This window comes from Anomaloglossus baeobatrachus, chromosome 1, assembly GCF_048569485.1.
Source record: "Anomaloglossus baeobatrachus isolate aAnoBae1 chromosome 1, aAnoBae1.hap1, whole genome shotgun sequence".
In the NCBI taxonomy this organism is placed as follows: Eukaryota; Metazoa; Chordata; class Amphibia; order Anura; family Aromobatidae; genus Anomaloglossus; species Anomaloglossus baeobatrachus.
Genome location: NC_134353.1, coordinates 19,073,981 through 19,098,714, shown reverse-complemented (window position 1 = coordinate 19,098,714; position 24,734 = coordinate 19,073,981). Strand labels below are relative to the sequence as shown.

The 24,734-nt window shown below is 43.9% G+C and overlaps 1 protein-coding gene across 1 annotated transcript; it reads left to right on the top strand.

Annotated features, from left to right (window-relative positions):
- Window positions 1-6,538: 6,538 nt before the first annotated feature.
- LOC142293282 (vomeronasal type-2 receptor 26-like) lies at window positions 6,539-23,376 on the top strand. Its single transcript, XM_075337842.1, has 2 exons — window positions 6,539-6,725; window positions 22,487-23,376. The coding sequence occupies exons 1-2, from the start codon at window positions 6,539-6,541 to the stop codon at window positions 23,374-23,376; spliced, it is 1,077 nt and encodes a 358-aa protein (XP_075193957.1).
- The last annotated feature ends 1,358 nt before the right edge of the window (window positions 23,377-24,734 follow it).

The window sequence follows — 24,734 nt, the reverse complement described above, 5'->3', positions numbered from 1 at the left end:
AAGGACAGTGGCATCAATTGCCCCCCCCCCATTTCCCCATAGTGTGTTTGCACAGCAGGGAGGTATGGTCCATGCAATACACAGGATGTGGATTAGTAAGTGAGCACACAGCGACCATGCCTTCTGAAGCAGTGCATCCAGGCCAAAATAGTAAGCTAGAAATTTCTGTACAACCAGGTTGAGCATGTGAGCCATGCAATGCCCATATGATGTCACCCAAGCATAGTGCCACCACCAGGTTTGCACCATTAATGCACAAGGCCTTCCAAGGCTCTAGGTTCAGTGGAGACAGCCATTGATCAAACTGGGCCTGGATAGTGGTCCACAACTCTTCTGCTGTATGACTGCATTCTCCAGTACATATTAATGTTAACACTGCCTGATTGTGTTGACTTACACACAGAATGTGGCCTGGCATTTTAATTTTCAAAATTAAGAGACGCATGAGTGACAAATGTAAGCCTATTGCTCCCAAAATCAGGGCACTATAGGCAAAAGACAATCTGGAAACCCTACTTGGAGTTTCCGTATTTCCAAAAAATATGGTCAGGCAACTGGAAAAGTGTCAACAATTGGCACAGACTAAAAATAGACCAAAAAAGCAACATGGCTGCATGGGACTGGCCCTGGAACAAGGCCTGAACTAGCATTTCTTCCTTCACCAAAGACAGCAAGATGACAGGAAGCCGTTGGCTTCTTGCTCCCAGAACCCTGACACGACAACATCGCCTGCACAATCTGTGACTGGGGTGGCAAAGTCATTTGACATCCATGACTTGTTCGTCTTTATGAAAGTTAGGCATTCTATGCTCTCAGGGGATAGCCAAATGCACTTATTCGTCATTACCAGCATTGCTGAAGACACATTTTGAGGGAACACTGGGTGCCGGGCAGGCCAAAACTTCCAAGGCATGACTGGCAAGCTCAAGACACTTTTCCATTTTTGAAGACCAAAATACACAAGGGTCCAATCCCCCTTTATGGCATTGATATTGAGCTTCAGATTCTCTTGCACCATTCTCACCAGTCATTCACTATGTGTCAGACTTCTACTCTGTTCTGCAGGTGCATTTAATGGTCTAAAAAATTTGTGCCAAATCTCACAAAAATTGCTTCTGCCACTTGAACTGATGCTGCTGCTAATGTTTCTGCATTTACAACTTGAAGTTCCCATGGTTGTAATTCTAGAACTGCAATACATGCTGTGTGTCTCACTGCTCTCTTGTAGAAAACTACTGTTAATATTGTCTACAAGCTTGTTTCAATACTCCAGGTGGGAAGTATCTTACTAAATTTCCTATTGTACTGTGGATCAAACAAAGTGTCAACTCAATAGTCAGTAGAGATGAGCCACCCTCTAAAGGCTTGAGTTCGGTTCAGTTTATCGAACAAAGGCCGCGTTCGAGTTTGGCTCGACGAACGGTTCGACAAACCTCTCGAACCCCATTGAAACCAATAGGAGGCAAACACAAACACATAAAAACACATTATAAATGTACACATACAGTTAATAAACATTGCCATAACACTTACAGGTCCCCGCGACTCGTCCTACACTCTGTCTCCTGCCGCTTTTCCTTCTGATAATCGTTGCGTCCTCCCAGTAACCAGCACCAGCATAGGACCTATCGTGACGTCAAAATAGCCATGTGACCAGTCATGTGTCTATTATCTCATTGGCTACAGACTGGTCACATGGCTAGACATCATTGCTAGGTCCTGTCAGTACATCTCTCCGGTACGCGGTGCTCGTTTGTGCATCCCCGTGTACCGGCGATATGCTCTGGCACATGGTCGGCTCCCGGTTCTGCTTCACCATTCCGTTATTCACCGGCTGCCACAGCCGGTCAATAACGGAGATCACCGTTGCTATAGCAATGCGCCTGTCAGTGGTGACGTCACCACTTACAGCAAGCAGCTGCTGATCAGATCACTCACTGAGTGATATAGACTGCACGGGAAGCAGCAGCGTCTTCCTTTCATGCAGCACTGTCTGATGTAGCTGAGCTGCATGGGTTGAAGGAGAAAGAAGACAGAAGACCATGGATCGTGGAGGGATGAGAGGGAGTAATAAACATGGAGTCTCTAAGTGTGTCTGTGTATTTATGTCTATTAAAGTATTTTTTCTCTGTGTGGTGTCTTTTTTTTAACCCTTTATTGGAGATTCTTAATGGCCGGGTCAAACTTGCCTGACATTAAGAATCTCTGACTTAATACTAGCTAGTAAAACAAACCTAGTATTAACTAATTATTACCCAGCGAGCCACCCGGCTTTAGGGCTGCTGGAAGAGTTGGTTACAGCGGCAGAAAATGGCGCGTCTATGAAAGCGCCATTTTCTGGGACGGCTGCCGACTGCAATTCACAGCAGAGGGGCCCAGAAAGCTCGGGCCAACTTGTGCTGCGGATTCCAATCCACAGCTGCTTAGTTGCACCTGGCTGGACACAAAAATGGGGCGAAGCTCATGTCGATATTTTTTTTTAATTATTTCATGAAATTCATGAAATATGTAAAAAAAGGGCTTCCCTATTTTTTTAGTTCACAGCTGGGTACAAATAGGCAGCTGGGGGTGGGGGGCAGCCGTACCTGCCTGCTGTACCTGGCTAGCATACAAAAATATGGCGAAGCCCACGTCATTTTTTTGGTGGGCAAAAAACTCCTGCATACAGTTCTGGATGGAGTATGCTGAGCCTTGTAGTTCGGCAGCTACTGTCTGCTCTCCAGCATACACTAGTGAATTGAGCATGCTGAGCCTTGTCGTTCTGCAGCTGCTGTCTGCTCTCCACCATACAGACAGACAGCAGCTGCAGAACTACAAGGTTCAGCATACTCCATCCAGGACTGTATGCAGGAGTTTTTTGCCCCCCAAAAAAATGATGTGGGCTTTGCCATGTTTTTGTATGCTAGCCAGGTACAGCAGGCAGCTACGGGCTGCCCCCAACTCCCCGCTTCCTATTTGCACCCGTCTGGGAACCAAAAATATAGGGAAGCACTTTTTTTTTTAATTATTTCATGAATTTCATGAAATAATTAAAATAAAAATGACGTGGGCTTTGCCCAATTTTTATGTCCAGCCAGGTACAACTAGGCAGCTGGGGATTGGAATCCGCAGCTCAGGGTGCCCAAGCTTTCTGGGCACCCATGCTGCGAATTGCAGTCTGCAGCCGCCCCAGAAAATGACGCTTTCATAGAAGTGCCATCTTGTGGCGCTGTATGCAATTTTTCCAGTTGCCCTGGTGACGGGTGGCTCGCTGGGTAATAATGGGGTTAGGGCTAGCTGTATATTATCAACCGGCCCTAAGCCCAAAATTCATGGTGTCACGCCAAGATTAGACATGGCCACCATGAATTTCTAGTACAGATAAAAAAAAAAAAACACACAAAAAAATATTTTTATTATAAATAAAACGCAACACAATTAGTGACTCCATCTTTATTGAAATAAATAACCCCCCTTCGCAGTAATCCTGGATCAAGGGTCCCGCGCCGTCCAATCTGGATCCAATATCACCTGATCGGTTTGCTAGAAGGCAAAGCGATCAGATGATGTGTCAGGTTCAAGGGCCTGAATCACATGACACAGCAGCTGATTGTATAAACGGCTTTTATACAATCAGCTGATGCATCAGTGCAAAAAAAAAAAAACTACACACTTCAGTGCAGACTCCTGTCCGATGGCATCAGCTGATAGTTTAGCCGGCCGGTGATAAAAAGCCGGCCTCACCGCTCGACTTATAGTGTCAGCTGATTCTGTCAGGTGACCGCATCAGCTGATGAAGAAGAGAGAGATAGAGAGAGAGAGAAAGAAGAGAGAGAGAAAGAGAGAAACAGAGAGAGAGAAAGAGAGAAAGAAGAGAGAGAAAGAAGAGAGAGAAAGAGAGAAAGAAGAGAGAGAAAGAGAGAGAGAGAGAGAAAGAAAGGAGAGAGAGAAAGGAGAGAGAGAGAAAGGAGAGGGAGAGAAAGGAGAGAGAGAGAGAGAAAGGAGAGAGAGAAAGCAGAGAAAGAAAGAAAGAAAGGAGAGAGAGAGTGAGGAGAGAAAGAAAGTAGAGAGAGAAAGGAAAGAGAGAGAAAGGAAAGAGAGAGCAAGAAAGAAAGAAAGAAAGAAAGGAGAAAGAGAAAGGAGAGAGAGATAGGAGAGAGAAAGAGAAAGGAGAGAGAGAAAGGAGAGAGAGAGAAAGGAGAGAAAGAAAGGAGAGAGAAAAAGGAGATAGAGAAAGGAGAGAGAAAAAGGAGATAAAGAAAGGAGAGAAAGAAAGGAGAGAGAGAAAGAAGAGAGAGAAAGGAGAGAGAGCGAGAAAGGAGAGAGAGAAAGAAAGGAGAGAGAGAAAGGAGTGAGAGAGAGAGAAAGGAGAGAGAGAGAGAGAGCTCACAGCTGATGTTCGTTTCCTCCCCTCAGTGCATAATTAAATTATAATTATAAATATATTATAAATATAATTTAAAAAAAAAGTAAATCCTTTATCAGGACTAGAACTCGCAACCTAATGGTTCTTATGCGAACGCGCTATCCACTCAGCTACTGCTTCTAATAAAAAAGATAGGCAGATTTGGTAATCTTGACTTCTACATTGCTGAAGTTTCTGCTGAACGCGCGATTCACTTGATTGCTACGTGGAGCTGATACAGAGCACTCGTGTTCTGTAGCAGAGCTGACAGTGTTGTGTAGATTACATCGGACCTAGAGGGGTATTTGAGGGTTAATAAAGGGGTGAAACAGGGTGTTTTTTTGTCTTTTATTCCAAATAAAGGATTTTTCGCGGTGTGTTTTTCTTTACTTTCACTTTCAGTTTAATCATGAAAGGTGTCTCGGGGAGACGCCTGGCATGATTAAACTCATTATTACCCCGATTGCCACCGCACCAGGGCAATTCGGGATGAGCTGGGTGGAGTTCCAGGACTGTCGCATCTAATGGATGCAGCTATTCCGGCCGGTTGCTGGGTGATATTGTTAGGGTGGTGGGCTCCCCATACCGTGGCGCTCCCCATCCTGACAATACCAGCCTCCAGCCGTGCGGCTTTATCCTGGCTGGTATCAAATATGGGAGGAACCGCATTTTTTTTTTTAATTTATTTATTTATTTTACTGCACGATATAATTAAAACTAAAATAAAAAAAAAACCATCACCGGGACTAGAACTTGCAACCTAATGCTTCATAGGGGAGCTCTCTATCTACTGAGCTTTTGGCTCCATTGATAAAGATAGGCAGATTTTGTAATCTTAAAGCCTGCAGTACTGACTGAAGTCTCTGCTGACAGCGCGATTCACTTCATTGCCACGTAGACCTGATACAGAGCGATGGTATGCTACGGTGCTGCTACATCTTCAGGGAGCAGAGCTGACAGTGTTGTGTGGATTACGTCGGACCTGGATGTGTATTTGGGGATTAATAAAGGGGTGAAAGAGGATTTTTTTGTCTTTTATTCCAAATAAAGGATTTTTCCGTGTGTGTGTTTATTGACTTTTACTTTCAGGTTGATCATAGAAGGTGTCTCGGGGAGATGCCTGGCATGATCAACCCCATTATTACCCCGATTGCCACCGCACCAGGGCAATTCGGGATGAGCTGGGTAGAGTCCGGGACTGTCGCATCTAATGGATGCAGCTATTCCGGCCGGCTGCTGAGTGATATTGTTAGGCTCGAGGGCTCCCAATACCGTGGAGCTTCCCATCCTGACAATACCAGCCTCCAGCCGTGTGGCTTTATCCTGGCTGGTATCAAATATGGGTAAACCGCATTTTTTTTTTTTATTTATTTATTTTACTGCACGATATAGACCCGCCCGCCAGCGGCTGTGATTGGTTGCAGTGAGACAGCTGTCACTCAGCTTGGGGACATGTCTGACTGCAACCAATCATAGGCGCCGGTGGGCAGGGAAAGCACAGAATAACTAATTGACTAATGAAGCGGCAGCCATTTTCTAAAGAGGAAAAGACACCGCAGATTTGTGACAGACGTGGAGCGAGGTGCCCATGATCGGTGAGTAGGAAAGAGAGAGGGATTGTGCTGGGGACGCAGGACGCATGCAGATAGCAACATGTGCACATAGCCTTACTGTGAAAAGCCACGTTTATGGTGATCGAACCGTTCTCAAACATAACTCGAACTGTTGAGCTTTTAGCAAAAGCTCGGGTTCGAGTTCAATCTCGAGCACCCCCCAAAATCACTTGAACATGAAATTGGCGAACCTCGAACATCGCTCATCTCTAATAGCGACTGTGCCTTCTACAGGAGCGAGTCCAAGCTGGGATAGTGTCTAGAAATTTCTGAACAACCAAATTGTGGACATGGGCTATGTGAGGCACATGTGTGATGTGTCCCAGACATAGGGCCGCCAACAGGTTTGCAACATTATTGTACACAGCCTTCCCTGGCTCTAGGTTCAGTAGAGACAACTATTTATCAACAATGCCGCTCCACAACTCTTCTGTTCTGTGACTTGCTTCTCTAATACATTTTAATTTCAGCACTGCCTGATTGTGCTTAGCCCTGGCTGAGCTGTATGAGGGTGGGGGAATTCTCTCTGCACTCTTGGAACATGTTGTACGTTAAGGGAGTGGTTGAGGGCGCAGGTGGAGGACCTAGAAAAGGTGGTGCAAGTAGAAACATTGGAGGAAGCAGTGATCCAGAGGTTTGTCCAGCAAACAATGGAGATTTGAAGACTTGGGAAACAGCCTCGTCTTCACCTGCTCCATCACTCACCAGAGTAACTAAGTGCCTAGTCAGTGAGATTTAAGACCCCTGCTCATGCTTGTTCATCCTGGTGTCAGTGGTGAAATGCACCCAGGGAAAAACAGAGTTTTTCAAGGAAAAAGTAATGTTGTCTGTGACATGATGGTTTAGCACAGGCACAGCTTTATTAGAGACATAATGACAACTGGGCAACTGGTACTGGAGGACTTCAACGGCAATCAGGTTTTGGTAACTGTCTGTATCGACCAGGCGGAAAGGAAGCATTTCTATGGCCAACAGTTTAGATAAGGTGAAGTTAACCTCTTAGCTTTGGCATGTGTAAGAAGGAATAATCTTTTACGTGACCAAAACTGTTGAACTGAGGGCTGGATGGTGTGCTGAGAGAGAGTGAGGTAAGGTGTCCATGACCGACTGGTGGACTCTGAGGGAAGTGTAAGCCGAGATGTTATGGTGGATTGACAAACATGTGTTGTGCTCTCGGTGACTCACATGGGTCAAAAACACCAGGGATAGTCACTTCTGTAACTGCTGACTAGAGTTGGGCGGTGTTCAAGTCATTCGACGAACTCGAACGATTTACTTAAAGTTCGGCAGCTTGAGTTTCGTTCGATCACCAAAAGTATGGCTTTTCACAGTAAGGCTATGTGCGCACTTTGCGTATCTGCCTGAGTCCCTAGCACGATCTCTTTCCTACTCACCGATCACGGGCGCCTTGCATGTCGCCTTTACTGTCACAAATCTCTGGTGGCTTTTCCTCTTTTGAAAATGGCTGCCGCTTCATTATTCAATCATGTATTCCCTGTCTTCCCCGCCCACTGGCGCCAATAATTGGTTGCAGTCAGACATGCCCCCACGATGAGTGACAGCTGTCTCACTGCAACCAATCACAGCCGCTGGTGGGTGGGTCTATATCGTGCAGGAAAATAAATAAATAAATTAAAAAAAAAAATGCGGTTCCCCCTGATTTTGATACCAGCCAGGATAAAGCCATACGGCTGGAGGCTGGTATTGTCAGGATGGGAAGCGCCACGTTATGGGGAGCCCACCACCCTAACAATATCACCCAGCAGCTGCCCGGAATTGCCGCATCCATTAGGTGCGACAGTCCTGTGACTCTACCCAGCTCATCCCGAATTGCCCTGGTGCGGTGGCAATCGGGGTAATAACGGGGTTAATCATGATAAGCGTCTCCCCGAGACACCTTCCATGATTATCCTGTAAGTGAAAGTAAAGAAACACACACAACGAAAAATCCTTTATTTGGAATAAAAGACAAAAAAAACCTCATTTACCTCTTTATTAATTCTCAAACAACAATCCAGGTCCGAAGTAATCCACACGACACTGTCAGCTCTGCTACATGAAGATGACAGGAAGCCCCGTAGAACACGAGCGCTCTGTGTCCTCTCCACACAGCACCTGAAGTGAGCCGCGCTGTCACCATAAACTTCACTCTGCAATGCAGAGGTCAAGATAACCAAATCTTCCTGTCTTTCTCATTAGGGGCAGTGGCTTAATGGTTAGAGCTACTGCCTAGGGACCATTAGTTCATGAGTTCAAATCCCTGCCGCCCCGGTAAAGAGTTTCATTTATTTTAAATTACAATTATTATTTATTTATAATTATAATTGAATTTAATTAAATTTAATTATGCACTGAGGAGAGGAGTCAGACATCAGCTGGGAGCCGCGGGACACACCTCTAATATCGGAGCAGTTCACGGAATAAGGCAGCATTGCTCTCTCTCCTCTCTCTCTCCTCTCTCTCTTCTCTCTCTTCTCTCTCTCTCCTCTCTCTCTCATATCTCTCTCTTTGTCTCTCTCTTTTTTCTCTCTCTCTTTTTCTCTCTCTTTCTTTTTTTTCTCTCTTTTTCTCTCTTTTTCTCACTTTTTCTTTTTCTATCTCTCTTTTTCTCTCTCTCTTTTTCTCTCTTTTTCTCTCTCTTTTTCTCTCTTTCTCTCTCTTTTTTCTCTTTCTCCCTCTCTCTCCGCTCTCTCTTCTCTCTTCTCTCCTCTTCTCTCCTCTTCTCTCTCTCTTCTCTCCTCTCTCTTTCTCTTCTCTCTCTCCCTCTTCTCTCTTCTCAACTCTTCTCTCCTCTTCTCTCTCTCTTCTCTCCTCTTCTCTCTCTATTCTATATCCTGTCTCACTCCTCTCTCTCTCCTCTATCTCTTCTCTTTCTCTCTTCTCTCCTCTTCTCTCTCTCTTTTCTCTCCTCTCCTCTCTCTCCTCTCTTTCTCCTCTCTCTTTTCTCTCTCTTCTCTCTCTCCTCTCTCTCTCATATCTCTCTCTTTGTCTCTCTCTCTTTTTTTTTCTCTCTCTCTTTTTCTCTCTCTTTCTTTTTTTTTCTCTCTTTTTCTCACTTTTTCTTTTTCTCTCTCTCTTTTTCTCTCTCTCTTTTTCTCTCTTTTTCTCTCTCTTTTTCTTTTTCTCTCTCTTTTTCTCTTTTTCTCCCTCTCTCTCCGCTCTCTCTTCTCTCTTCTCTCCTCTTCTCTCCTCTTCTCTCCTCTCTCTTTCTCTTCTCTCTCCCCCTCTTCTCTCTTCTCAACTCTTCTCTCCTCTTCTCTCTCTCTTCTCTCCTCTTCTCTCTCTATTCTATCTCCTGTCTCACTCCTCTCTCTCTCTCTCTCTCTCTCTCTCTCCTCTCTCTCTCTCTCCCTCTCTTCTCTTTTCTCTCTCTTTTCTCTCTTTTCTCTCTCCCTCTCTCTCTCAGCTGATGCGGTCACGTGATGGAATCAGCTGACACTATAAGTCGAGCGGTGAGGCAGGATTTTTACCGCTCGACAGGAGTCTGCACAGAAGTGTGTAGTTTGTTTGTTTGTTTTTTTTTGCACTGATGCATCAGCTGATTGTATAAAAGCTGTTTATACAATCAGCTGCTGTGTCATGTGATTCAGGCCTTTGAACCTGACACATCATCTGATCGCTTTGCCTTCCAGCAAACCGATCAGGTGATATTGGACCTGGATTGGATGGCGTGGGACCCTTGACCCAGGATTACTGCGGAGGAGGGGGGGTTCTTTATTTCAATAAAGATGGAGTCACTAATTGTGTTGTGTTTTATTTCTAATAAAAATATTGGGCCGGTTGATAATATACAGCTAGCCCTAACCCCACTATTAACCAGCGAGCCACCGTCACCATGGCAGTTGGAAGAGTTAGACACAGCGCCAGAAGATCGCGCTTCTATGAAAGTGCCATTTTCTGGGGCAGTTCCGGACTGCAATTCACAGCAGGGGTGCCCAGAAAGCTTGGGCACCCTGCGCTGTGAATTCCAATCCCCAGCTGCCTAGTTGTACCTGGCTGGACACAAAAATTGGGCAAAGCCCACGTCATTTTTTTTTTTTAAATTACTTCATGAAATTCATGAAATAATTTAAAAAAAAAAGGGCTTCCCTATATTTTTGGTTCCCAGCCGAGTACAAATAGGCAGCTGGGGTTGGGGGCAGCCCATAGATGCCTGCTGTACCTGGCTAGCATACAAAAACATGGCAAAGTCAACGTAATTTTTCTGGGGGGCAAAAAACTCCTGCATACAGTTCTGGATGGTGTATGCTGAAACGTGTAGTTATTCAGCTGCTGTCTGTCTGTATGGAGGAGAGCAGACAGCAGCTGCAGAACTACAAGGCTCAGCATGCTCAATTCACTAGTGTATGCAGGAGAGCAGACAGCAGCTGCAGAACTACAAGGCTCAGCATGCTCCATTCACTAGTGTATGCAGGAGAGCAGAAAGCAGTTGCAGAAGTATAAGGCTCAGTATACTCCATCCAGAACTGTATGCAGGAGTTTTTTGCTCCCCAAAAAAATGACGTGGGCTTTGCTATATTTTTGTATGCTAGCCAGGTACAGCAGGCAGGTACGGCTGCCCCCAAACCCCAGCTGCCTATTTGTACCCGGCTGGGAACTAAAAAAATAGGGAAGCTCTTTTTTTAATTATTTCATGAATTTCATGAAATAATTTAAAAAAAAAATCGACATGGGCTTTGCCCCATTTCTTTGTCCAGCCAGGTACAACTAGGCAGCTGGGGATTGGAATCCGCAGCACAGGTTAACCTGAGCTTTCTTCACCCCTCTGCTTTGAATTCCAGTCCGCAGCCACCCCAGAAAATGGCGCTTTCACAGAAGCGTCATCATCTGGCGCTGTATCCAACTCTTCCAGCAGCCCTTAAGCCAGGTGACTTGCTGTCAAATAATGGGTTAATACTAGCTTTGTTTTACTAGCTAGTATTAAGCCAGAGATTCTTAATGTCAGGCAAGTTTGACCCGGCCATTAAGAATCTCCAGTAAAGGGTTAAAAAAAGACACCACACAGAGAAAAAATACTTTAATAGAAATATACACAGACACAGTTAGAGACTCCTTGTTTATTACTCCCTCTCATCTCTCCACGATCCTGGTCTTCTGTCTTCTTTCTCCTTCAACCCATGCAGCTCAGCTACATCAGACAGCACTGCATGGGAGGAAGAACGCTGCTGCTCCCGTGCAGTCTAATCACTCAGTGAGTGAGCAGAGGCTGCGGGTTGTAAGCGGTGACGTCACCGCTGCCACCGTTGCAATAGCAACCTGACAGGCGGGTAACTATAGCAATGGTGCTCCGATCACGTGATTCCTGGTGCCACAATTCACCGGCTGGGACAGCCAGTCCTTGCATGTGGGCTGACTCTGTAAAGAGCGCCCACATGCAGGAAAACGGAAGCCAACCATGTGCCATAGCATCTCGCTGGTACACGGAGATGCTGGAACGAGCCCCGCGTACCGGAGAGATGCACTGACAGGACCTAGCATGACGTCTTGCCATGTGACCAGTCTGTAGCCAATGAGATAATAGACACGTGACTGGTCACATGGCTATGACGACGTCATGGAAGGTCCTATCATTAGTGCTGGTTACCGAGAGGATGCAGCGATTATCGGAAGGAAAAGCGGCGGGAGACAGAGTGCAGGACACGTCGCGAGGATCTGTAAGTGTAATGGCAATGTTTATTAACTGTATGTGTACATGTATAATGTGTCTTTATGTGTTTGTGTTTGCCTCCTATTGTTTTCAATGGGGTTCGAATTGGTTTGTCGAATGTTCGTCGAACATTCGACGAACTTGTCCTTCGTTCGACGAACCAAACTCGAACTCTAGGGGGGTGGCTCATCTCTATAGCTGACCAGCTCTCACTCAGCCCAACTGTAGTGGTTAAACAAGGAGAGGTTCTGCAGTCAGAGACCTGTGTGAGAATAGTTTCGATGGTGATGCAGGAGGAGGAAGAAGCTGCAGGTGCAGTTGGTTTGGCAGCCATATACTCTAGCACATGATTTTTTTCAGTCCCATTTTGAAGTTGAAGTGATGTGTGGCTGACAAAGAAAACTAGTGGAGTAGGCTGTCCAATATTGTACGTTTTTCTCATTTCTCTTGGGATAGTGGCACGCCCACAGGGTCTTGAGGGTTACTCGTCACCGGGCCACGATTCTTTTCCTGGGTCACCGCGGTGGCCTTGCCCGGTTCCATGACCCCAGCAATGTCAATAAAGATGAGGATGGGGATGATGGGAGTAATTGTTCGTCACTCCACCTGTGGTGTATGGCCAATTATTAGCTGCCGCTGCAGGAAGTCTCTCTCTGCTGGGGGCGGATGGTCATAGTATCATAGTATCATAGTTTTTAAGGTTGAAGGGAGACTCTAAGTCCATCTAGTTCAACCTGTAGCCTAACATGTTGATCCAGAGGAAGGCAAAAAAAACCCCAATGTGGCAAACAAGTTCCAATGGGGAAAAAATTTCCTTCCTGACTCCACATCCGGCAATCAGACTAGTTCCCTGGATCAATACCCTGTCATAAAATCTAATATACATAACTGGTAATATTACATTTTTCAAGAAAGGCGTCCAGGCTCTGCTTAAATGTTAGTAGTGAATCACTCATTACAACATCATGTGGCAGAGAGTTCCATAGTCTCACTGCTCGTACAGTAAAGAATCCTCGTCTGTGATTATGATTAAACCTTCTTTCCTCAAGACGTAGTGGATGCCCCCGTGTGCCAGTCGCAGGCCTTGGTGTAAAAAGATCTTTGGAAAGGTCTCTGTACTGTCCCCTCATATATTTATACATTGTGATTAGATCCCCCCTAAGCCTTCGTTTTTCCAAACTAAATAACCCCAAGTTTAATAACCTGTCTTGGTATTGCAGCCCACCCATTCCTCTAATAATCTTGGTGGCTCTTCTCTGCACCCTCTCCAGTTCAGCTATGTCCTTCTTATATATCGGTGACCAGAATTGTACACAGTATTCTAAGTGTGGTCGCACTAGTGACTTGTACAGAGGTAGAACTATATTTTTTTCATGAACACTTATACCTCTTTTAATACATCCCATTATTTTATTAGCCCTGGCAGCAGCTGCCTGACACTGTCCACTAAAGTGAAGTTTACCATCCACCAATACACCCAAGTCTTTTTCTGTGTCTGTTTTACCCAGTGTTCTACGATTAAGTACATAATCATAAATGTTATTACCTCTACCCAAGTGCATGACCTTACATTTATCTACATTAAACTTCAATTGCCACTTCTCAGCCCAATCCTCCAATTTACATAAATCTCCCTGTAATATAAAATTATCCTCCTCTGTATTGATTACCCTGCAGAGTTTAGTATCATCTGCAAATATTGAAATTCTACTCCGCATGCCCCCAACAAGGTCATTTATAAATATGTTGAAAAGAAGTGGGCCCAATACTGACCCCTGTGGTACCCCACTATGAACTGAGACCCAGTCCGAGTACGTACCATTAATAACCACCCTTTGTTTCCTATCACTTAGCCAGTTTTTAACCCAGTTACACATATTTTCCCCTATCCCCATTATTCTCATTTTATGTACCAACCTTTTGTGTGGCACCGTATCAAAAGCTTTTGAAAAGTCCATATACACAACATCCACTGCATTTCCCTGGTCCAGACTTGAACTTACCTCTTCATAGAAGCTGATCAAATTAGTTTGACAGGATCGATCCCTCATAAACCCATGTTGATACTCTGTCATAAGGTTATTTTTCTTGAGATACTCCAATATAGCATCTCTCAAGAAACCCTCAAGGATTTTACCAACCGTAGAGGTTAAACTTACCGGCCTATAATTTCCCGGCTCAGTTTTTGTCCCCTTTTTGAATATTGGCACCACATTTGCTATGCGCCAGTCCTGCGGTACCGACCCTGTTATTAAGGAATCTGAGAAGATTAAAAATAATGGTCTATCTATCACAGAACTCAATTCCTGTAGTACTCTGGGGTGTATGCCATCCGGGCCCGGAGATTTGTCAACCTTAGTGATTTCGAGGCGGCGGCGTACTTCCTGCTGGGTTAAACAGGTAATATTCAAGTGTGAATTTATGGTATCACTGGTCATGTCATCTGCCATGGCATTTTCTTGTATAAAAACCGTAGAAAAAAAGTCATTCAGCAGGTTGGCTTTACCCTCATCCCCTTCCACCATTTCACCAAGACTATTTTTAAGGGGGCCAACACTATCGCTTTTCAGTTTTTTACTGTTTATGTAGTTAAAGAATATTTTAGGATTATTTTTACTTTCTCTCGCAATGAGTCTCTCTGTCTCAAACTTAGCTAACTTAATTTGCTTTTTCCATATTTTATTTAATTTTCTATAATTATATAATGCCTCATCACTACCTACCCTCTTTAATTCTTTTAAGGCTTTCTGTTTTTCTTTTATTGCTTCCCTTACAGCTCTATTTAGCCATAGGGGTTTCCTCCTATTTCTAGCATGTTTGTTCCCATAGGGTATATTTTCTGCACAAGCCCTATTCAGGATGCTCATAAAAGTCTCCCATTTGCTTTGTGTACTTTTATTACTTAGTACATCATCCCAGTTTATTGCACTAAGATCATCTCTCAACCGTTTAAAATTTGCTTTCCTGAAGTTTAGTGTCCTTGTAGCCCCTCTACTAGACATCTTACTAAAGAATACATGAAAACTTATTATTTTGTGATCACTATTCCCCAAGTAACCCCCAACTTGTATATTTGATATGCGGTCTGGCCTATTGGTTAGTACAAGGTCTAGTAGTGCTCCCCCTCTTGTGGGGTCCTGTACCATTTGTGAAAGGTAATTATCTTTCATTGTTATCAAAAATCTATTTCCTTTGCTGGAACTGCAAGTTTCTGTTCCCCAATTTATATCAGGATAGTTAAAGTCCCCCATAATAATTACCTCTCCGAGACTCGCTGCTTTATCAATTTGCTTTATGAGGAGATTCTCTACCTCTTCCATAATATTCGGCGTCTTATAACACACCCCTATCAGTATTTTATTATTCATTCTCCCCCCCCTTATCTCCACCCATAGGGACTCTACATTCTCAGTACCCTCACATATGTTGTCACGCAGGATGGGTTTTAAGGATGATTTTACATATAGACACACACCTCCCCCTCGCTTATTTGTACGGTCATTCCTGAATAGGCTATAACCCTGTAAATTAACAGCCCAGTCATAGCTCTCATCCAGCCATGTCTCTGATATCCCCACTATATCATAATTTTCTTCCAACAATATTAATTCTAATTCCTCCACCTTATTTGTGAGGCTTCGGGCATTAGTGTACATGCACGTTACGTATGACTCTGTACCTGTATTCCTGCTTACTGTATTAACTGTCCTAACCCTTCCCCCCGTACCACCCCCAATTTCATTACTTGTGCCCTGGTCACTATCTGCACTACATTCCCCTTCTATAAAGTGAATACCCTCGCCCCCCATTCCTAGTTTAAACACTCCTCCAACCTTCTAGCCATTTTCTGCCCCAGCAGAGCTGCACCTTCCCCATTAAGATGCAGCCCATCCCTAGCATAGAATCTGTAGCCAACTGAAAAGTCGGCCCAATTCTCCAGGAACCCAAAACCCTCTTTCCTACACCAATTCCTGAGCCACCTGTTAACCTCCCTGATCTCCCTTTGCCTCTCTAGTGTGGCTCGTGGCACAGGTAGTATTTCCGAAAATACCACCTTTGAGGTCCATGCTTTAAGCTTACAACCTAATTCCCTGAAATCATCTTTAAGGACCTTCCACCTACCTCTAACTTTGTCATTTGTGCCAATGTGTACAATGACCGCTGGGTCCTCCCCAGCCCCTCCCAGTAATCTGTCAACCCGATCAGCGATGTGCCGAACTCGAGCGCCAGGAAGACAACACACTGTTCGGCGATCCCTGTCTTTGTGACAGATTGCCCTATCTGTCCCCCTAATAATTGAGTCCCCCACTACCAGTACCTGTCTTGCCTGCCCTGCACTCCTATTCCCCCCCTTACTGGAGCAGACACTCCTCTGGCGTTCAGAGGTCATGCCTTGCTGCAGCAATGCTACCCCTGTAATGACATCCCCCTCATCTGCCAAGTTTGCAAACCTATTGGGGTGTGTCAGTTCAGGACTAGCCTTCCTAGCACTTTTCCCTTTACCCCCCTTTCTAACTGTCACCCAGCTACCTACCTCACCGTCCTGCCGCTCCCTACTACGATCCTCCCCCACATCTGACCCAGCAAGCTGCTGCTCAGTGAGCAGCAAACTCCTTTCCATATTGCTAATGCATCTCAGAGTTGCCAGCTGCTCATTTAGATCCAGTATCTGGGCTTCCAAATGTGCAACTTGCTCACATCTCGAACAACAGTATGCACCCTCGAACGGCTTTTCAAGGACTGCATACATGAGACAAGATGTACACTGGATCGCATTAGCAATAGTGGAGCACATTTTCTAATGGGGATAGCACTAAACAAATGTTAAGTAATTAAACAACTAAATACAAACAATTCTACTCACACTTACTTTTGCTCACACTTTGCTCACTCACGCTCACAATGAAGAAGACAGGCTAAAACTCGCGCGCCGCTAGGCGCGCGGTTTTCAGAAGTCTTCCTTCCGGCTGTAACGGCCAAAACCCGGTTCTCCTTGAGCTCGCGGTGACTCTTCACTTATCCCAGAAGGCACTGGGAATATGCAAATTATCCTCGCAAGACTCCTTCCCTGGCTTTCAGAAGTCTTCCTTCCGGCTGTAACGGCCAAAACCCGGTTCTCCTTGAGCTCGCGGTGACTCTTCACTTATCCCAGAAGGCACTGGGAATATGCAAATTATCCTCGCAAGACTCCTTCCCTGGCTTTCAGAAGTCTTCCTTCCGGCTGTAACGGCCAAAACCCGGTTCTCCTTGAGCTCGCGGTGACTCTTCACTTATCCCAGAAGGCACTGGGAATATGCAAATTATCCTCGCAAGACTCCTTCCCTGGCTTTCAGAAGTCTTCCTTCCGGCTGTAACGGCCAAAACCCGGTTCTCCTTGAGCTCGCGGTGACTCTTCACTTATCCCAGAAGGCACTGGGAATATGCAAATTATCCTCGCAAGACTCCTTCCCTGGTTTTCAGAAGTCTTCCTTCCGGCTGTAACGGCCAAAACCCGGTTCTCCTTGAGCTCGCGGTGACTCTTCACTTATCCCAGAAGGCACTGGGAATATGCAAATTATCCTCGCAAGACTCCTTCCCTGGCTTTCAGAAGTCTTCCTTCCGGCTGTAACGGCCAAAACCCGGTTCTCCTTGAGCTCGCGGTGACTCTTCACTTATCCCAGAAGGCACTGGGAATATGCAAATTATCCTCGCAAGACTCCTTCCCTGGTTTTCAGAAGTCTTCCTTCCGGCTGTAACGGCCAAAACCCGGTTCTCCTTGAGCTCGCGGTGACTCTTCACTTATCCCAGAAGGCACTGGGAATATGCAAATTATCCTCGCAAGACTCCTTCCCTGGCTTTCAGAAGTCTTCCTTCCGGCTGTAACGGCCAAAACCCGGTTCTCCTTGAGCTCGCGGTGACTCTTCACTTATCCCAGAAGGCACTGGGAATATGCAAATTATCCTCGCAAGACTCCTTCCCTGGCTTTCAGAAGTCTTCCTTCCGGCTGTAACGGCCAAAACCCGGTTCTCCTTGAGCTCGCGGTGACTCTTCACTTATCCCAGAAGGCACTGGGAATATGCAAATTATCCTCGCAAGACTCCTTCCCTGGTTTTCAGAAGTCTTCCTTCCGGCTGTAACGGCCAAAACCCGGTTCTCCTTGAGCTCGCGGTGACTCTTCACTTATCCCAGAAGGCACTGGGAATATGCAAATTATCCTCGCAAGACTCCTTCCCTGGTTTTCAGAAGTCTTCCTTCCGGCTGTAACGGCCAAAACCCGGTTCTCCTTGAGCTCGCGGTGACTCTTCACTTATCCCAGAAGGCACTGGGAATATGCAAATTATCCTCGCAAGACTCCTTCCCTGGTTTTCAGAAGTCTTCCTTCCGGCTGTAACGGCCAAAACCCGGTTCTCCTTGAGCTCGCGGTGACTCTTCACTTATCCCAGAAGGCACTGGGAATATGCAAATTATCCTCGCAAGACTCCTTCCCTGGCTTTCAGAAGTCTTCCTTCCGGCTGTAACGGCCAAAACCCGGTTCTCCTTGAGCTCGCGGTGACTCTTCACTTATCCCAGAAGGCACTGGGAATATGCAAATTATCCTCGCAAGACTCCTTCCCTGGTCACTCAACTCAGCAATCCACAGGCAGAGCTTGGACCCAGGGAGGATAAAAGTGGTGGTAGTAGTCGCCTATAGTGAAAGGGCGCAATGTTGGAAGCGCCGGCAGTAATGGGAGGACACAGAGGGTGCAGTTCAAGGTCTTTACTCTTTGGAAGCACACTGTCATTGGAGCACCGAGCTACACTGTGATTGGGCCTCAGCCGATCCCGGATACTTCGGAGTTTGTTGCCGGCGGTTTCCTTCTGTGCGTCTCCTTTCAATGGTTTCCCTCCACCCCAGCTGCTAGGCCATGGAACGGGTCACGGGTGCCTTTTGCACTCCCTGCGAACCCTAGGATCACCCTTCTTTCTTAAGAACCTGGGTCGATCCTCCAGCTCCAGACCACGGGTCCCGAACTGACCGTGTCTCTGCTATTCTCCTCCTGAATGCAACCTGGTGCTTTATGCGCCCAAAACCGACTGACTAATGTGTGAGACGGCTCCTAGCTACCCCTGTTGGGGTCCCGCCTCCTGGGTACCTGGACTAGTGAGCAAAAGGTCCCATACCTTGTGATGGTCACCCCAGCACCTACCCTAGCCCAGTCCCAGTGGAAGAGCTCTCGTGTTATGTGTTGGTTGGTGTGTGGTTGGTGGTTTACTGGTTTCAACCTTCACCATATCCGATGTGAATACTGCACCTCTGGTGAGGTGCAGTAAGCTGTGGCGCCTGAAGCCGCAGGGGCGCCACAATAGGATGAGCCAGTGTTTGCTCACTAGAGCTTTGACTAACACAACTTCCCACAAGTACACCTCAAACACCGGCCTATTTCCCTTCCACCACAACCTTGTTGTAATTTACTGCTCGTGGTTCATGTTACCTTCCCTGTTCAAACAGATGTTTTGCAACCCTACTCCCATGCCTGTCAGACACCTGACACAAAAGATAAATTATTTCCTGCCTGTGTTAGCAATATTGTGAAAGCTCAAAAAAAGTACTAATAACTAGAAATGTGGTTTATTGTATAATTTCGAGCAGGCAATGAAAAATGCCAAGACCTTTTTAGCCAGTTCACTAGCAAATTTACATCAGGCAGTACTAACTAACAATACCTAGAAATGTGGTTGACTGTGTAATTTCGAGCGGGCAATGGAACGTTCCAAAACAGTTTTAGCTAGTTCACTAGCAAATTTACAGCAGGCACTACTAACTAACAATATCTAGAAATGTGGTTGACTGCGAATTTTTTGATTAGGCAATGACAAGTGCCAAGACCTGTTAGCCAGTGCACTAGCAAATTTACAACAGGCCCTATTATCTAACAATACTTAGAAATGTGGTTGAGTGCGTAATTTTGAGCAGGCAATGAAAAATGCCAAGACCTGTTTAGCTAGTTCACTAGAAAATGTACAGCAGGCACTACTAACTAACAATACGTAGAAATGTGTTTCACTGCTTAATTTGGAGCAGGCAGTAATACGTAGCAATACCTATTTAGATAATTTTCCTACACTGCACATCCCAATTCTACACAATCGCTCTACTATCTCAACTACCTATCATTAAACCCCTATCTAACCCTTATCTAAGCTCACTGTCTAGCAGCACCAGCAGCAGCACCTTCCCTAATGTTTAACTTCATAAAATGGTGCTGACGCCAAATGTCCGCATTTTGTATGCAGACTGACATGTGACTTAGGTAGCCAATGACACAAGCCCTTGTGTTTGAACCTTGTGGATGTTTGCTGCGCCATGATTGGCTACAGGAACATCCGCAAACACAGTCCCTACCCTTCTACTCATTAAACACATCCCCCATTCAACATATAGCACGACAATTCTATCGAAAAGCATAATTTGTTATTAGAAAAGCATGTTTTGAAAAAGCAATCATTGATCGAATAAAGCTGAACATTGTCGACTTTTGGGGAAAGTGCTCAGATTACCGAGCCCGAGCTGAACAGGCTAAGGCTTTTACCAAATATGAAGTTGGTGAACCTTTATCAAACAGGTTTGCTCATCTCTAGTAACAAACTGCAAAAATGCAAAAGTGAAAAATTAAATTGAAATTCTTCAATATGAGCACCTAATGTTATCAAATTCTGTGTTTTACTTTTGGTTCAAAATATTCACTATACCACTTCATAAAAATTTTGAGGAGCCTCGTTTCTAGAATGAGGTCTGCCAATGGCACCTTGAAGGCCCTGCAAATGTGTCATGGTGCCTGTAATCTATTTCTGCCAAATTTGTGCTCCAAAACTCAAATATTGCTATTTCCCTTCCTAGCCCAGCCATTTGTCCAAACATAAGTTTTTCACTTGTGGGGTATCACTGCATTCAGAAGAATGTGCGAATCAAACTGATGCATATACCTTTTCATGTTACTTCTTTCAAAAATGAATAATTTTGGGCTAAAGAGCAATTTTGAGAAAATTCATTTTTTTCAATATGATGACTTAATGACATCAAGTCTCTGTAGTGCCCATGGATACATGCTCACTATGCTGCTAAATAAAGTCCTCAACTGGTATAGTTCTCAAAATGGCATCAGCCATGAGGGTTTCTGCTGTTTAGGCAACATATGGGCCATGCAAATGCATCATGGAATCCGGAGTCAATTCAGCCAAATTTGTGTTGCAAAGTCCAAACAACGCTTCTTCCCTTCTGAGCCCGGCCGTTTGCACAAACAGAAGTTTATAACCATATGTGGGGTATCAACTCGCTCAGAACAAACTGAGCAACAAAATAAGTTGTCAATTTTATTGTGCTATCCATTGTAAAAGTAAAAAGTTTGGTGCTAAATCAATATTTAAGAGGAAAAATTACATTTTTTTTCCCTTCCTCTTATCATTAATTCCTGTGTAGCACCTGAAGGGTTAATACATTTCTTGACAGCAGTTTTAAAGTATTTCACAGGTATGGCTTGTAAAATGGTATCCATTTTTGGCAGCTTCCAGTGTTTAGGTCCCGCTAAGTCAATTTAAATCTGAGAACAAAAATATCCATCCAAAAATTATTATGGCAATGTCAAAACCAGGGGGAATAGTAAAACTGATCCCAGTGTGGTCTACATGGTCACATATCCACCAAATATAAGTAATAGAAAAGTACAAAGAATGTGTGTACTGCTCCTTGATAAAGCGAGCAAATAGCGATGCAGCAGGACGCGAAACGTACATTGGGGTCTCCAGTTTGGGTCATTCTGTGATCTCCATTCATCTCCCTAGGTAATACATTACCCTTTTAAACTGGATTGCACTGGCTACTTACTCACTATGATCATTTTTTTTTTCTGATATCCGGATGCTTTACCTTTCTTCTTTAGTATTGGGAGCTCTGAATACAAACACAGTATCCCACAGGTCTTTGCTCTGTGAACCCCTTTGATTTATAATCATTAATAGTGACAAGTCCAAAATATAAAAGCATATTTCTCTGATTTTTGCCATTCGGGTTTCCTGTATGAGACATAGCAATATTTTCTGCTAATTTCAATGACTTTTTTAAGCACAAAAAATAATTTGTCCTACTGCTCTATATGGTTAATTTTTTAATATTGTGCACACTTTATTTATTGCTCATTGTATTTAATGTCTACAAAGCTTTTTTATATATCTTTGTTTTTTCCAATTAACTTTTTAAAACTTTATCTAATAAAAATCATGTTTTAATTCAATGCACATATTCCTTCTCCTTTTCCATTTAAATCTGAGTAGGTCCCTAAGGAAACTGATTATGTAAATGATTATGCTAATATTTTGACAAAAATGAAACATTTTAATCCTTCTAACATTTAATCAAATAAAAATAATGTTTAAAAAATGATGGCAGATGTAAGTAGACATATGGGAATGGGAATTGTAATTTATCAATTGTTTTGTGAAGCATAACTAACTACTTTAAAAAGGTAAAGCATGAAAATTGATGTTTCAAAATTTTTCCAAAATTCTGACATTTTAGCAAATTAACGCATAATAAATTGATCTAAATTTTCCAATAACAAAAAGTACAACAGGTCACAGAAAAACAGTATCAGAATCTTCGGAATATGTTGAAGCATTCCATAGTTAATTCCACATAAATTGACAATGGTCAGATTTAAAAATTGGGTTTGGCAATTAAGGTGAAAATTGGCTCCATCAATGCAAGGGGTTAAAAAGAGTGTGTAGACTTTTAAATCCACTGTATATGAAACAAGGTTATTTTTTTTCACAGACATTGCAATATTGAACATATCAAATGTTTCATATGTTTTGCTTTATTTCCTACAGACAGTGAGATCTGCCACACGTGTCCCGATAATGAGTGGCCGGATGAGAAGAAAGTGAAATGTGTCCCTAAATCCTATGAGTTTCTGACTTATGGAGAGGATGAAATTGTAACTGTTTTTATAGCCATATCTTTATTTTTTTGCATTGTTACCCTTTTTATATTGAAAATTTTCATCCATTTCTGGGACACCCCAATTGTGAGGGCCAACAACCGGACTGTGAGCTTCATCCTCCTGGTCTCCATCTTCCTCAGTTTTCTCTGTGTCTTCCTCTTCTTTGGTTGTCCTGTGGACATCACATGCTTGATGAGACAGACGACATTTGGAATATTCTTCTCTATTTCTGTATCTTCTGTGCTTTCTAAAACAATCACCGTCTGTATCGCCTTCAAAGCCACCAAACCGGGCAGCATCTGGAAGAAGTGGGTCGGTGTGAAGACATCAAATTATGTGGTGGGAATATGCTCCTCAGTCCAAGTTCTCATTTGCATTGTCTGGATGTTGGTTTCGCCTCCTCATCAGGAGTTTGACATGACTTCATATATTGATAAGATCATCATTCAGTGTAATGAAGGCTCAGATATCTGGTTCTACTACATGTTGGGTTATCTGGGGCTCCTGGCTTCAGTGAGCTTTGTGTTGGCTTTCATGGTGAGGACATTACCGGAGAGCTTTAATGAGGCCAAGTACATCACCTTCAGCATGCTGGTGTTCTGCAGTGTCTGGATTGCTATGATTCCGGCTTATCTGAGCACCAAAGGGAAGAACATGGTGGCCGTGGAGGTATTTGCCATATTGACTTCATGTGGTGGAATCTTGGGCTGTATATTCTTCCCAAAATGTTATATGATACTTTTCAAACAGGAGATAAATATAAGAAGACAAATGTAGAGAAAATATCATTATTCTTATAATTATTACTAATATTAATGTTATACTGTAAATGGGGATTTCTATCTAATCGTATCAATTAATGTAAAATAGAAATAGATCTATAAATAAATAGTAAGAAAAAAATGTCAATAAATGACAAATTATCCTGTTTTTATGGTTATATCATTAAAGTCTTAGATTATATATTACATTTATTACTTTTGTATCCTCCAATGGGACAATATTGTTTGAACAGTAGAGCTTCATAGTTTTCTGTTTTAATCCCTTCACGACCTCTAACAGTGACGTATCCAGACATCATGGTTGGCAAGGGTTTCCCCAGCCTATGACGTCTGGATATGTCATGGCAATAATGAGGGCACACAAGTGGTGCTTGCACGACTACTGCAGGTAGCTCGGCATTAGTTATAGCCAAGCTCCAGCCGTTACAACCAGGGCCGATGCCCGAGCCATGCCTGGCTCTTTCCCCTCATAAATGCCGCCATCAAAATGATTGCATAATTTAGGAGGCTGGAAGAGAGTACGCTACAACTTCCCACACAAACAGCACCCCTGCAATTTAACTGCAGGCTGCCAATGGTTACCATGGTAACTTGAAAATGAGTAATGACCTGCGAGTTTACTTGCTACAGTGGCCTGTTAGACCTTGGCAGGAGCATAGTCTAAAAGGCATTCTGTCAGTGGCACGCTAACAGGTGTCATGCATTGCAATGGTTGTTATCAGAATATAAAAAGTTAATGCCCCATATAGGGACCAAGTAAAAAAATAAAACAAAGTTTTAGAAAAGTGTAAAAATGTTTTTTTAAAAAATCCCCAAATAAATAACAAAATCAATGTATATTTGTGTAAAAGCAAAAATAAACAAAAAAGGACAGATATTTGGTATCATCGCATCTGGAATAACCCGATCTATAAAACTGTTAAGCTGGTTCCTTTTAGTGAACACTGTAAAAAAAATACATAGCAGAAAATTATGCTTTATAATCACACTGTCAAAAAGTGGAATAAAACACAATGAAACAGTTGTATATGAATAAAAAACATACTGTTAAGACCTTCATCTTTTACCACAAAAAAACAAGCTACCGTGTTTTTCCAAAACTAAGAGAGTGACTTATACCTCTTTTTGTCAGGTCTTATTCTTGGTGAAACATGGGTGGGGTTATGTTTATGTGGCGCCCCTGACCTGGTCAGGCACCACTGAGTACTGCACCCATGCTGGGGGCAGTACAATACAGGTAATCCAGAAGGCTGACCGAAGTGTGACTACACAGGCGCATAATAATCAGGTCTCACACATCTACCTTTGAGGGACCCCTGGGAAATCCAGGAGTGGGCATGGCCTCCATGTCCA

What these genes read in the sequence shown, in the direction of transcription:
- LOC142293282 (XM_075337842.1), top strand. Translation starts at nt 6,539, where the DNA reads ATGTTGTACGTTAAGGGAGTGGTTGAGGGCGCAGGTGGAGGACCTAGA. An exon ending in AGTAACTAAGTGCCTAGTCA is followed by an intron (nt 6,726 to 22,486) that starts GTGAGATTTAAG and finishes TATTTCCTACAG; the next exon opens with ACAGTGAGATCTGCCACACG.